Here is a 14273-nt window from a genome sequence, read left to right on the forward strand (position 1 = left end):
TATGCACTTGGTTTGCTGAGAGGAGTATTTTTTGTTTCATTGTAATGTATAACATAAACATGAACAAGTTACTCTATTCAGTCCTCGATTTTTTTTCTTTTAAGTTTCTCCACCCATTTATTTCTACAAATTTCTGAAAGGGCACTGTAAAAATTAATTCTGTTGTACATTTTATGCATGTTAGTTAAGCCCATCACTCTAACAACTGTTGTTTAAAGTTTAATCAAGTTGCTTAAAAAGTGTAAACCATTGCTAAAAAGGTTTAAACAACTTGTTGTTAGAGTGACAGACTTATGTGGAATGTTTTCATTCATTAAACATAGGGATGTTTAGGAAAAAATGAGCGGGTCATCATGGTGTATGTACGGCAATCAATGTTATCATCATGATCATGATCGTCATGTCCTCCCTCCTTATCATCATTATCATACATTGTCATAATAATTATGATTCATCATAAAATAATAATGATGCTCGACGGTAGATTAGGGTGGGGACGATAACACAGGCCATCCCCTACCTGAAATATTGAGAGGATATATCCCCCCACCCCCGTGATCGACACCCATGGCAAAAAGTCCAAGAAGTTAAATTGACATAAATTAGAAGATTTGTCCAGTCGAATTGTCATTTGGGCTTTTCCGACAGTCTGCTCACATTGTTATAAATTGGCACAAAATGTTGGTAAAAAATATTGGCAAAAATCAATCACCCTTTTTCACTGAATTTACTTGAACACCTCCAACACCGGCTTAGCTGTCCGTTATACATCAAAATCTGAGAGAAGTATAATAATCAATTTTTACTAAAAAAATATTTTAAAAACAAATTCGTGCTTTGTATAACAACAAAAAATCGAACCCCTCAATTTATTGGCTTCGATTTTGACACCTTGATTCGAAACTCATTTCGACAGGTAGCAACACGTCCCATAAGACTGACGTAGTTTTTTTTTTCTCTCTTTATTTTTTTCGCTCCCCATCTTATATAACGTTAGGATTTTTTAAAGAGTATTCAATGACTCGAACCAGAGGTGGATAAAATAAGCAGTTTGGATCCAAAGAGATTATACTCTTTTTTTATCTTTTTTTTTTATCCGACCACCGCTAAAATTTTGCTTTAGCGCCATCTATAGTTTCTTCTTGTACATTCGTCCATACCTGTTTACATAGCAACCCAGCTGCCAAGCTCGACCCCGATGTTAGCAACTAGCAACGCGTGTAAATGACTGTGTTCAATCTAGCTCGATATAGGATTTCCCTGATCAAAATACAATGCTATCCGTCTCACGTACGTGCATAGCGCCAACTTAATGTGTTCCGCCATCTTGCTTGTTGGTTGCCGATAAAATGCGCATTTTCAGATTTTTTAACGCTCAGTTATTACCCATGACTGAAACATTGACCAATCAAAAACTAAGATTCTATAAGAAATATGAATATTCATATACGAGAGTATAAACATAGATAATTCAATTTTATGTGAAATTTAAACCCAATACTTCAAAATATGGTTAGTTTTATGTCTCTAAAATGACCCTTAAAACCAGAATTTTATTACTAAAAAATAAAGGTTTTCCCAAGTTGCCATGGTAACGCGGTCTGAGATATAAAAGCTTAGCAAACACTTCATTTCAGTGATCGAGGATGTATTTGTTTACGGTATACGTCTACATAAATTATAACATTTTTTTCCAGACCATGGATGAACTTTCAAAAAGAGACATTTTAGGCAATTTTTTACGATTTCCGGCAATTTTCTGACACAGGCACCTTGAAGAGGTAATTTTTACAGAATTAGAAGAAGACATCATGGATTTTCCTAATTATCACGACGGATATGCAACTTACTTGTAAACAAATCAAACAAAGTCTATGATACATTTTCGATAATGCAAAAAGAGACATTCAAGTCTCTGATTGAGAGCCGCAGATTGAACATTCGCACGGCGCAATGGTAGCGTTTTCGCCGAATTCGTCGGGGCGAAAACTCCAAGCGAGCCGTACCACTCACCAGTCCCGAACGCTGCGCTGTATGTTTGATGATTTATCTGGTGCCATTTCGTGCTTATAAATTAGTTTTTTCTACAATGCCACTATCTCATTAAAATTGTTTGTCATGATAACATTGGAAATATTATCGTTTAATGGCCCAAAGGATCGACTGTAATAAAATATACTTTGAAATATTGTCAGAGAGTGATTAGTTAGGTGATGTTTATGGTCAGAATTTAGTCATGGCTTCGGTCGAACTTACGCGAACGCGGTCACTTGCTCACGGGGCGAGTCGGCCTGGCCCTTTGGTGGAAGGCCGTTAGGCAACGTGCAGTGCAGCTAGAGCAGAGTTGGGGAGTTATAGGTATAAAAACACTTTGAAATAAGTAATCTGCAAATATTTTTGTCTTATCCCTTTGGATTACTTAGATAAGAAATTCAAATTCTCAAAGTTTAAATCAAATTTTAGACAGTGACATCAAAGAGTGTATGGGGGGGGGGGGGGGGTGGGTCTTGCATGCCCCCAATTCACGAACAAGAAAAAAAAAGGATAAGGTAAGAGAATCTTGCGAAATTGTTCAATTGGATTTTTGTAACCAAAAGTCAAAATTATGCTTATGTCGCTTGCTTGCAACTATATATTTTATAAATTTTGCCTGATACGCCATATCGTAGTACCCTCAATTATTTTCACTTGTTACGCCACTGACATGACTGATATAACATCTACTAGTTTATGATAACATTATTTGGTTGCGGGATCAAAGCATCAGCTATATAGCTAAACATTTATACTTTATGCCTGTTCAACTTCCAATACAGGTTTAGGCCTGTATTTATGAGATGTTAAGATCTATGGGTGCCTTTATTATTTTCATTTTCAATTAAAACAATTATTAATTATGTATTAATTTAGTATTAACCTCGATGATACATTTTATTGTGTTAAATCGTACAATTTCTGTTGTATTAACCCCCTTATTAAGCCCTTTTAAAAACATGCTCACTAGCAGACCCCCCCCCCCATATATAAAGACAATAGAAGTGTATATAGAATTAATTGACCCCCCCCCCTATTGAGGACAAAATGAAATAAAATACTCAAAATAATCGACCGCCCCCCCCCCCCCCCTTTGACGAGGCAGCTGTCGGTGGCCTGATGTCTTCATTGACTTCTTTTTGCTTGTAAAAATAATATTAAAGAAGTAGGGGCTACCGGTACTCTAAGTGTCCCCTGTGAAAATTGATTTGGATCTGCAAGTGCATGAGGCTGCGCCCCCTCCAACGTCATAGCTACCCCATATCTTTAGGTTCTAGCTCTCATATTTTTCAGCTCCCTGATTTTTTGGAAAAAAAAAACGAGGCGAAAGAAAAGAGTGAAATAAATGAAATACGATTAATCAAAATTTGAGTTGTTTGAAAGAATTATACTTATCAGAGAAACTAAAATAAATTCTACAACCATGAAGAATAACAGCAATCTTGATAAATTCTTTTTTTTTTCAAAATCAGAACCAATCAACCTTTTTCTGATTATTCTGTCACTTTCCATATTTTGGAGAAAAAAATAAAAGTGTTCATCGACGCCCTGTACTGCATGATGAAACTGTATCCCCACTCGGCCCTCGTAACCCCCCCCCCTCTCTCTCTCTCTCCCCCCCCCACAATGCCCCTTGCTCATTTCTCTTATCTCACCTTGACCTTAATTAATTAATCTTAACTATTTGGCGGTACAGTCAAACGTGACTGGTCGCCATCATAGTTTCATCCCCAACAAACAAGGAACAAACAATAACAATTCTGTTTTTCGACACAACATCATTCCTTTCAATACGCGTAAGGCTATACGTGGGCATGCACAAACAACGTGGGTTAACAAAAACTGACCCGCGTTTGGACTGAAATTGTGATTAAAATAAAAATGTTATAAATATGAAAAAAATATGTGTATAATGAAGGAGATTTGATAAACGGAAAAACATCAATCGCTAATTCATAAAAATGCTGGAAAAGATTTGACAGAGGTTTTTAACAACGGTAATCAAGGGGAATTAGTGTATGGGTGAATGGCGTTCGAGTTTTAGCCGAGCGTTAGCCGGTGAGGGCGCGGGCCAAATCTGGCAATATGGCGGCGTCCATTAAGCTGACGTTAGCCAGCGGCGACTGCACGTACGTGGTCTAGCTACGCGTGTGTGTTTCGTGTTTTTCGTGATTGATAATACACAGGCAACAACTGGAGTCTAGTTAAAGTGTGAAACAATTTCAATATGGCTCTCCCTTTTCTACCGGGAAATACCTTTACAGACCCAACGGTAAGTGCAAATTTGCTGAACATTTGAAGCTCGAAAATAGAGATGTGGATTTGATGACAATAAAGAAGAGTTGGACCGAGACAGTGTCTCTTTTCATTTCATTCGTCAGACAGAGTCAGACTCTGATTTGAATGCATGAACATGATCATTGAACGCAGTCATGAACACTGGTCTAATGTTATGCTAATTTGTTTTGTTATTCATAGTAATCATAGTGATAAAGTAACAAGTAGATTCTGAGTTCTGACATTTAACATTGTCATGGCCTTCCTGTTAAATTTTTCAATCAAATTTTGTACTCGTGACTTGTGAAGTGTGTCTGTGCGTTTGTTTGGCCTTGGGACAACCAACATTAACGATGATGGGACGAAAAAAATGCTAATTGATCATCATATTTTAAACAAAATTAAAGTTGGATCTCAATCAATGTTATTGACTATTGTTAACTAACATCAAATAGAGTAGACCTCTATTGATCTAGGCCCCCTAACGTTAGATCTATTTCTAAAAAATTAGTAAAATGTAGAGTGCAGCCTCGTCCATGACCATGTCGTAAGTTTCGGCCCAAATATACACTCACACTTAATGATCGGGGCCCCCATGACATGTCTGCCCACCTAAGTAGACACAATTTAACTAAAGATTAAAACCTGAATTTCTTTTTATTTTCAGAAAATTTTAGTTGAAAATGTTTATTATAATTTATATTCTTATAGGCCTAATGTAAAAGTAAGTGTGCCAAATACATGTAGGCCTATCTCATTAAAAAATTTGGAGAAATAGCTAACGTTAGGCCTAGACCATATGGTTTTCCTTTGTAGATCTATTTATAATTGTGTTTGAATCTACATGAAGATCTTCATGTATTTGTCTTTTCATGAAAATTTGAAAATGAATTTAATGACATTGTTATAAGCCTTTGCTCATGGCCCTTATTGACATTCTTAGCTTAGCCTGCCTGGTCAAACCACTGCACTGGTCTGATGCCTGACAATTTATGCAACAAGGTGCAAGCAGCCCTGCTGGGATATTTGGCTGATAATAATTGACAATGTTATTTATTCCATTTTTTGGCCCAACCTTCCTGCCATGGGGCCTGCTACGAATGTCAATTGCTTGCTTGTCCTTGCGTTAAAATGCCTGTATAAAATCATGATGCGGGTTAGTATGGTGATCAAGTCTAGTGGCAGTGCACGGCCGTATCATTATTAATCATTCTTATCATTAATCCCTTCAGCAACGCAAGTATCACAGATCCCAATCCCTCGGCTACAAAAATGGATATGCCCTGCCTGCAAGGCCAGAGGTCGGCATCGGAGGCGAACCATTGGAAGTCAATCAACTCACTCTTTCAGAATTAGATGAACTGAACAACAAAAGACCAACACTGACATATGGACAGGCTAAGCAAGCACCACCAGAAGATTTTATCCCTGCACATGTAGCTTTTGATAAAAAGGTTAGTTTGGCTGTAAATTTATTTACACTGCTGTATCAATAATGATACACCTTGATTAATATTTTTTTTTACAAGTTCCATAGAGTCAAACTGTTCATCGTTTGAAGGGTAAGTCCACCTCAACAAGCATAAATTAAAATCATATTTTCTGTTGGAATGAACATCATCCCCTTTAAACAAGTTTGAATTTGTAGTTATCCCTCTGTTTCTCAGGTCTATTTATGATTTCTGTTGTTCATTAATTTTATAAGAGGGTCCTCATGTTACTGGAACATGTAGCCTACATTTATCAAATGTTATGATGAATTCTTTTTCTTTTGATCAAACAAAATTGAATGGAAACTACTAAGTATTAAATTTGTTGGAATTTCAGAATATAATGTTTGATACCTACAGGCATTACATGACAATTGTTATCAGGTTGCTCTTTGTTGATGAGTTTGTAAAATACAGCTGATGTACATCAATATTTTAGGATAATTTATGTTGTATCAATCTGTTTAGGATTGGGATGAATATTAAGAAAAAATAGTAAAAACAATGAACAAAGTTCATTCAGTGGACAGTAAACAATTGCATTTATTTATATAATGTCACTAATTTATCTCTGCTGATTAAAAAAAAAGAAAAAAGGAAGTACTTGCGCTTTTCACATTGCTTTTGAGTGGCTTTCGATTACTGGGAACACTTGATCAGTTATTCTCTCTCGCTCTCTCATTTATGTCTTTCTCCTTTTCTCTGCTCATCTCTGTCTCCATTCCTCAACCCTTTTCTCTCTTTGAAGTCAAAATGTTCCTTTTGTACTTTTAATGGGAAGGATTTATAGAAAATAATTCATCTTACTTTTTTTGTTAGCATACATTTTATCTTCAAAGGAAAGTGAGAACTGAGAAGTGTATTGAAATAATTGCACACATGGAATATTTCCTTTCTAGGTACTGAAATTCAACGCATTCTACAAGCAAACCGTCCATGAGTCACCCAGCGAATACTACCGCGTCCGTCCCGTCATCATCTACTACTACCTGGAAGACGACAGCATCTCCGTCATCGAACCCCACATAGAGAACAGTGGCATGCCCCAGGGCAAGCTGATCAAACGCATGAGGTTGCCCAAGAACGACCAAGGCGACCACTGGCACTGGAAGGACCTCAATCTCGACATCCAGGTCACGTTTTACGGCAAGGTTTTCCAGATCACAGGCTGTGATAAGTGGACAGCGGTAAGCCATCTTTCTCTTGATTGTCCTACATGGGGCCTCTTCCACAAGACTTGTCTTTGAGCACAAGTACAGTAGAGGGGAAATGAAGCACAGTTTCATTGACAGCTAATCAGTGTTCACAACAGAGGAATAAAATTACATGGGGGCTCCCCCTAATTTGCCCTTAAAATCTCCAAAAGAGCATTAAAATCAGCCCTAAGCAAATTTTGTTGTTGTTTTTTGTTTGTTTTTAATGGGATGGGCAGAGCTGCCAGATAGTAGGATTATCCTGTTTAGTATGATTTTTAAGGGAGAAGTGACACTAAATAGGATTTTATAGGATATTTGAAACTTGATGGTGTTAGTATGTTTTTCAAAAATTTTAAAGAAAATATGATTAAAAGAATTTTTTTTCTTCAAAATTAATGTCGCCTGCTGTTAATGGGAAACTAATCTCAATCCCAATCTATTTATGGTATGCATATTGAAGGGGATTTTTTCTTTACACTAAAATGGTTTTCGGGGTTTTCTTCTCATTGTAGGAATACATGGCAATGGAAGGGATTGAGCTGAATGCCCCTGCACCTACCCCTGCAGATCCCCACACAGAGTCTCGCAAGGAGAAGTCTGCCATTGAGGCATTCACCACACCCAGTACGTTCGACAAACTCAAGCAGTTCTTGGAACTCGATCGGAAGGTAGGGTAACACTGTGTGCGAAGTCTCAATGCCACATTTGATCTTATCCAAATGTTGTTTGAATATTATTAATATTATTACTATTATTATCATCATCTTCATCATCATAATCATCATTGGTAGTGTGTCATTAAGCATTCAGCAAAATCAAGATTGTACCAAAGAAATAGATAGAATAATAGATATAAAATAATTGGATCTACTTTATAAACATCAAGGTTTTCCCCAATTATCAGAAATGGTGCAAGCATCTAAACTTATAAATTGATAACTTTGATCATTTTCATACTTGATCCTCAGGTTCTGCGTTTTTTCTGTGTTTGGGATGATCGAAGCAGCATGTTTGGTGAGCAACGACCTTACATCATACAGTACTACCTCGTTGACGATACAGTGGAGGTCAGAGAGGTCCACGAACCCAACGACGGCCGAGATCCTTTCCCGCTGTTCCTCAAGAAACAAAGAGTTCCAAAAGACCGTGACAATGTTGACTGTAAGTTTCACTCAAGTCAGCTATGCATTGTGTCAGATTTGCTATTATGTACTGCTCCCAGTTTCATTTTGAAATGAAATTTGCAGAATTTTTATGCTAGTAATCTGACTTGACATTTCCTTTTGTTTTAGATTTTTAGTTGGGTTCAAAGCAATGCCTGTTTCTGAAAGAAAAAATGATGTGAGGAGGAATTATAACTGTATTGAAATCCTGAATATTAAACATAAGCTACATATTAATTGGGTGCATATGGAGAAAGTGGGTAGGAAAATATTGATTCTCGTGTAATTACTTTTTTGCAAATTGGCTTAAGAAAGCTGTTTTAGCTTTATGTGTTGATGTAGCAATGAACATGAATCATTTTCACTTCGCATGCACTTTCAAATTAAGAAATGATAAATTGTGATACTTCAACTTTTGACTATCATATTATTCATTCTCTTCCATATTTTCTCTCACAGCCTCTTTCCGTGCAGTGGTTATGGAGCTTTCGAACCATGAAATCAAGAACTGGTACAGCCCTCCAGACTTTGGCATTGGCAAGACGGTTTACATCTACAACAGGCCATTCCTCATCTACGATGCTGATGCTTTCACAAAGCAATACATGGAACAGCTTGGTGTCTCTCAGTCAGGCCCTGTTCAGGTCTCTATGGAAGCCAGAAAGCTCGCCAAGATGGTAAGAGTCTGACAATGTTTTAATATTTCTAAGGCCGGTACTCAATTCAGTACTTAAGCCAAGTATTTTACTCAGCATTCTGATTCAGTAAACTACGTAGCCATCTTTGCGAGAGACACGATTCCAATTGATTTCCCAGGTCAATTTTTCCATGGAGGTCAAGTTTTCCTTGGAGGTCATATTGTCCTTGGAGCACCCACTTCTAGGATCTTACAAATTAATTTTTATCATAAGCTGCACATTGGACATCATAGCATTTATTAATAATTACTCAAATGCTTTCATTCACATTTGTCTTAGCAGCGTTTCATAGCAGAAATAACCAGTAGTGTCCAGAATTTAATAATTGCATATTCACTTGTCATCAAAGTGCTAGGCTGTATCAAGTTCTGGCCAAATATCTGGACATTTAGTTGTACTTGTAGATGATGGACACAAAAGAAGAAGATCAAAGAGATGTTCTTATATTTTATCTTTTGATTCTTTGACACAGGACTTGCCGCCTTACAATGGCTTTGGGTCCTATGAAGATTCCCTGCAGTCCTGCCTGTCACTGGTCCCCCAGCCACCCAAGAAAGACTTCATCAAGATGCTGGAGAACGATCATAAGATCCTTCGATTTGAAGCCGTCATGGTAAGTTCATCATCCCGCAATACAGTGTCAAGAAGATTTGACATGGCAGGGTATTTCAAGAAAACAAAAATTTCCTGAATTTCCTTGATGAGGTCTCAAACTCCATGATAATCATTCCAATTCCTTTCCAATTTCAAATGTTTTCTTTGATGTTGCAGTGAACTATTTGCAGTATGAAACACTGTTTGGCTACTTTTGACTGTTAGGCCAGTCAAAATTACATGACTCTTCCCTGATTTTTTATTTTCATTTTTATCATATCCCCTGACTTTTCCATGACTGGAAAAAGGGAAAGATAATTTCACCTGATTTCCCAAGGGGGCTGGGAACCCTTTTTTAGTGATGATCCTGAAATCAATTATTGTTTTGAAAAAGGAATAATTTCAATATTTTGATCTGTCTGAGAGTTATTCTGTATCATACATTTAAGACAATCAATACACCCTATTTTTTTCCATGCAAAATTGTCGGGTGTAAAAAAAAATAATTTCTCCTTTGTAATCGACCAGATTTTTAGGATATACTTTAGAGATTAAAGAAAAATATAATTGCTTAAATGTTTGTATCATTGTTGCGGGCTTCTCTTGCGATTTTGATCTCTATGTGGTTATGATCTTTTGCTTTTTTTCTTCTGCGCTTTTTAGGACTCTGTGCGACCTGAGGACAAAGGTCGTCGGTTCATCATCAGTTATCGTCTGGCTGATGATATGATCAAAATCTTTGAGCCCCCTGTCCGTAACTCCGGAATCATCAGCGGTACATTCCTTGAGAGAACGAGAGTGACCAAGCCTGGTTCAACACCTGAGAATCCACAGTTCTACGGCCCACAGGTTAGTACTGGTTACTGAACCATGTTCTAAACTCTGGTTTACCATAAACCATGGTCTAAATCTGGGCTTAAGTTATGGAAAGCTGGAAATGTAAAAAATATGAAAGTTTGACACTATTTCATTTTGTTCTATTTCGAAGCTGAAATGGTGTAGAAAACTTAATATTTTATTTATCATTCCAAAACAGTTTTAAATAAAGCAAGCACCAAATGTGCTGTCAAATAGAATCATTACCATTTAACATTTTCATCTCCACTGGTTATCCATAGTCAAAAAACAAATTTAGACTAGAGTTTGGATTTAAGCCTGATTTTTTGATAAATTTTATATGCCATTTGTTGTTCAATGTACTGCATAATTTGTTTGAGTGTGCATTGTGGATTCCGAAATTTGTTGGATTTTTTATTGAAATTCTGAACAATCAATCATATCTAGTAGGGGGAGATGAAATCCCCTAGTATATATTTTCCAAGCAAGATTAAGTATAATTATTTTATTTAGGGCCTATGCATGACTTAATAAGATTTACTTTTCACAATACTGTACAAGCTACAATGACTTTGGGTACCCAAGCAGCTACCCATTAAGCACCTGGGTGGAGAGTGATTCCTTGCCAAATACTTGGTATCATTTTATTGCAACTAAGTTTTTTATCTTTTCTACTTGTCATTGTTTAGGACCTGACCATTGGATCTTGTCTAGAGGTGTTTAGTCATCGGTTCATCATCACCGATGCTGACGACTACGTACTTCACTACCTGGAGGCCCATAAGCAAGACTTTCCAGGCTGTGACAAGACTATCCATAGCATCCAAGCCACCAGGTCCATGGGCCTGCCTTCCAAACCATTAACGTTAGCATCACAAAAGGGCGCCCCCATGATTGTCAAGAGATCGTAAGTGACGTTCTTACTCTATACCAATGCAGAGTTGTGTACACAAAAATTATACCTTGATATGAAATAATGAATTGGGTTGAAAATTGGAAATGTCATCTGGCCCAGAGCAATTGAAAATTATAAATGTCTATTGTACATTTTTTTTCATTAGGATACATTGTAAGTCTGGCCAATAAAGGTATCAAGAAAAATTGTAATATACAAAATATAGTGTCACTGCATAATTTTCTTCTTTATTGCAAAATCTAGCAACAGAGTGTTATGTTTTGGGCGTTCCATAGTTAAACGTGTTGCAGGTAATTCGCCCCTGCATGTAAACGTTTGAGCCACGATTCAATGTGTTTAAGTTACACTACAACATCCTTTATTGAGTTCCCAGACTCTATACAGAGCATCAATTTTAAATGGGATGTGAGGACTCAAATACAAATTTGGGTAACCTAGAATTGTTTGATCTTGTCTCTAGAAAGTAATAAGTATTTATATGAGTTCTCAAATAAAGCAATATGTTTTGAGGTTAGCTGTTCATTATCCAAATGTCCGATATTATGACGACATTTACTGAATGTCCCCTTCCCAGGCCGAATGACCTGAAACAGCTCTTAGCAGAGGTCAAGTCTCAACTCCGCAAGGACAACTACATCAACTTCACCTCTTTGACAGAAGCCTTCTTACGATACGACCGTGACCGTTCAGGAAACATTGATGTGAATGAGCTCAAGGTCGCCTGCCACAAGCAGAATCTACCCCTAGATGATGATGTCATGCAAGCGGTAAGTATCTCTTTTATCAAGATTCCAAAGCTTTCAAAAATGACATGACACATGGCTCAGCATTATGTTCTGTACAGTCCATCAGGTTTTTACAAATCTACTTGTTTCAAAGTCAGGTGTTCGAATAGAAAACCATATATTTTGATATGAGGAAATGTCTCAAATAACATCTTTTATCAAAGATTATTGTATTTGACTTGTACCTCTCATTTTCAATGTGTGATACTATGATGTTTTCATGTGTGGTGGTTTCTAGTTGGTGATTACAAAGTATTTCATTTTTTCCCTTTTTTTACAGTTGATTGAAGAATGTGGAGACGAATACGGTAGAATCAGCCATGCGGAATTCATGAAGTTCTTAACGTGGGACTAAGGACAACAAGCAGTGAAGGAAAATGCGACAGTCTACCGATTTTGCCCCAAACCAGACAAGTCAATCAATTCTTGAATCTGAACAAAAAGCAGTTTTGACTGATTGTTTGCAAATCTCAAATGGTTGATCCGTAGGAGAAACATTTCATATTGTGATAGCAGAAAAGCCAAAGCTAGATTTCCCCGGATTCCATTCTATAATATTTTTTTTTTCAAATTTGTTGGCAAAGAGAAAAGGTGAAAATTGGATTGAAATTCTATAATTGGGACGATTAAAAGAAATAGCTGTGTAGACAACAATATAGACATAGGAAGGAAGTGGTTTTACTTTTTTAGCTGCATGTTATTATGTACTACATGAATTCATTTCGTCATGTGCAGTTTCATTCCTTCCAAAATTCATCCGTGGAGCATCTAACACACAGCAACCGTTTTTCTTTGGAGCTGCCTAAAGCTCATAAATTTTAGAATCTGCGTCTTAAATACTCGCACTATGCATCTGCACTGCTGACTAACAGTGTACAATATATGCTGAAATTGAAAATCTGTTCTTTTACTGCATGAAATAAAATCCGTCCTATCACAGATTGTGTCTTTGGCGTATTCTCAGTAGTTGTGTAGCAATAATTATCTTCTCCTATGATGCAATGTGATAACTGACAACGTTGAAGTGTCAGAATTAGACATTATGCTAGCCTTGATGAATTCCATCCATTTCTAATTCAATATGTATTTCTATTTTCTATTAATATGCTGTTTATAAGAAAACTATGCACTGAAATGCACCTTTGGGGTGGGAGGGGGTGAGGCCTATTGTTGTACACGTGCATGACCATGTGATTTCAAAACCTTGGGTTTTATTTGATCTTCAGATTAGTACTTTATTCACATGTTCCCTGCACATGCTACTTTTATTAAGTTACCCCCCCCCCCTGCCAAGATGGATCAACCCGAATAAACTTATATTGGATGCTAGGGCACTCAAATATATTTTGAAAGAGGTGTGCCTCGTGAATCCCTGGAATATGGGTCTAAGTACATGTATACCCTTAATGCAGCAAAGCAATGGACACAAACTAACAGGCATTAAAGGTCACATGAAAGTTGACTTTTTCTCTTTGGGGGTAAAGATACCCAAAATTCAGCAAAGCAACAGGCAAAAAATACTCTCCTTTTAATACCTTTTACCTGTTTAGTTGTATGTATGAACAGCAGTAGAGATGAACCCCACCCTTTTGGGCCTTTAATTTACAAATGAGATTATATAGTGCAACTTTAATTCAATATACGGAATAAACATGAAAAGAATTGTAAGTCAGGTGGATGTTTCATAACGCTGTTTGTAAGTTACGGTCGACTTTTACGAACGACGGGTGATCTTTTCATAGGAACGTAATTGACACCAATGAAAATCAGTGCACACAATTTACCACAAAGAAAGAATCACCATTTGCTCGTAAAGTTGCTTGTAACTTACTAACAGCTTTATGAAACTCCCACCTGGTTATCTTTTTATGCACCCTTTTGCAATTATTTCTAGTAGTTAGTTATACATCATAAAATAATAAATAGGGAGGAAAAGAAATACCATTTCCATAGCATGTAGCATGTACTATTTGTAAATAAAATGTGAGAACACTTGCTATTTACTTTGTAACTTATTATGCATCTGAGCATCTGGTGTAAAAAGTGATCCAGTTTTTCACAGACATTGTACAGAAATAAAGACATTTTCCCATGTGACTATTAATGCATCATTTCTTATTTCTATGAAATATATATCTATTCATATCTATTAGCCTATCAGTTCACTTCTTTGTCAAAGAAGTGTTAGTAATTCTATTTTGTTAATATTTAAAATGACTGTACATTCGATTTGAGATATATTGCTATCAATAAACTGTAAATGATGCTGTATTGTGTAATATA

At 36.6% G+C, this 14273-nt stretch overlaps 1 protein-coding gene across 2 annotated transcripts; it reads left to right on the plus strand.

Annotated features, from left to right (window-relative positions):
- The first annotated feature begins 1127 nt into the window (after positions 1-1127).
- Positions 1128-14273, plus strand: LOC129260687 (EF-hand domain-containing protein 1-like). Of its 2 annotated transcripts, XM_064099943.1 has the most exons (12): positions 1128-1294; positions 4177-4306; positions 5544-5765; positions 6701-6988; positions 7510-7665; positions 7966-8158; positions 8620-8837; positions 9331-9471; positions 10116-10301; positions 10979-11196; positions 11780-11972; positions 12271-14273. In XM_064099943.1, exons 2-12 carry the CDS (start codon positions 4262-4264, stop codon positions 12343-12345), a joined length of 1935 nt encoding a protein of 644 aa, XP_063956013.1. In that variant the 5' UTR covers positions 1128-1294; positions 4177-4261; the 3' UTR covers positions 12346-14273. The 2 variants fall into 2 exon arrangements, with proteins under 2 accessions (XP_063956013.1, XP_054754616.2); XM_054898641.2 differs by lacking the exon at positions 1128-1294 and having other exon boundaries at positions 4112-4306.

Source organism: Lytechinus pictus, chromosome 1 (genome assembly GCF_037042905.1).
Source record: "Lytechinus pictus isolate F3 Inbred chromosome 1, Lp3.0, whole genome shotgun sequence".
Classification (NCBI taxonomy): domain Eukaryota; kingdom Metazoa; phylum Echinodermata; class Echinoidea; order Temnopleuroida; family Toxopneustidae; genus Lytechinus; species Lytechinus pictus.

Excerpts from the sequence above, each read along its gene's own strand:
- LOC129260687 (XM_064099943.1), top strand. The coding sequence starts at position 4,262 with ATGGCTCTCCCTTTTCTACCGGGAAATACCTTTACAGACCCAACG. Across the intron at positions 6,989-7,509 it reads GCTGTGATAAGTGGACAGCG|GAATACATGGCAATGGAAGG; the intron begins GTAAGCCATCTT and ends TTCTCATTGTAG. Across the intron at positions 11,197-11,779 it reads CCCATGATTGTCAAGAGATC|GCCGAATGACCTGAAACAGC; the intron begins GTAAGTGACGTT and ends TCCCCTTCCCAG.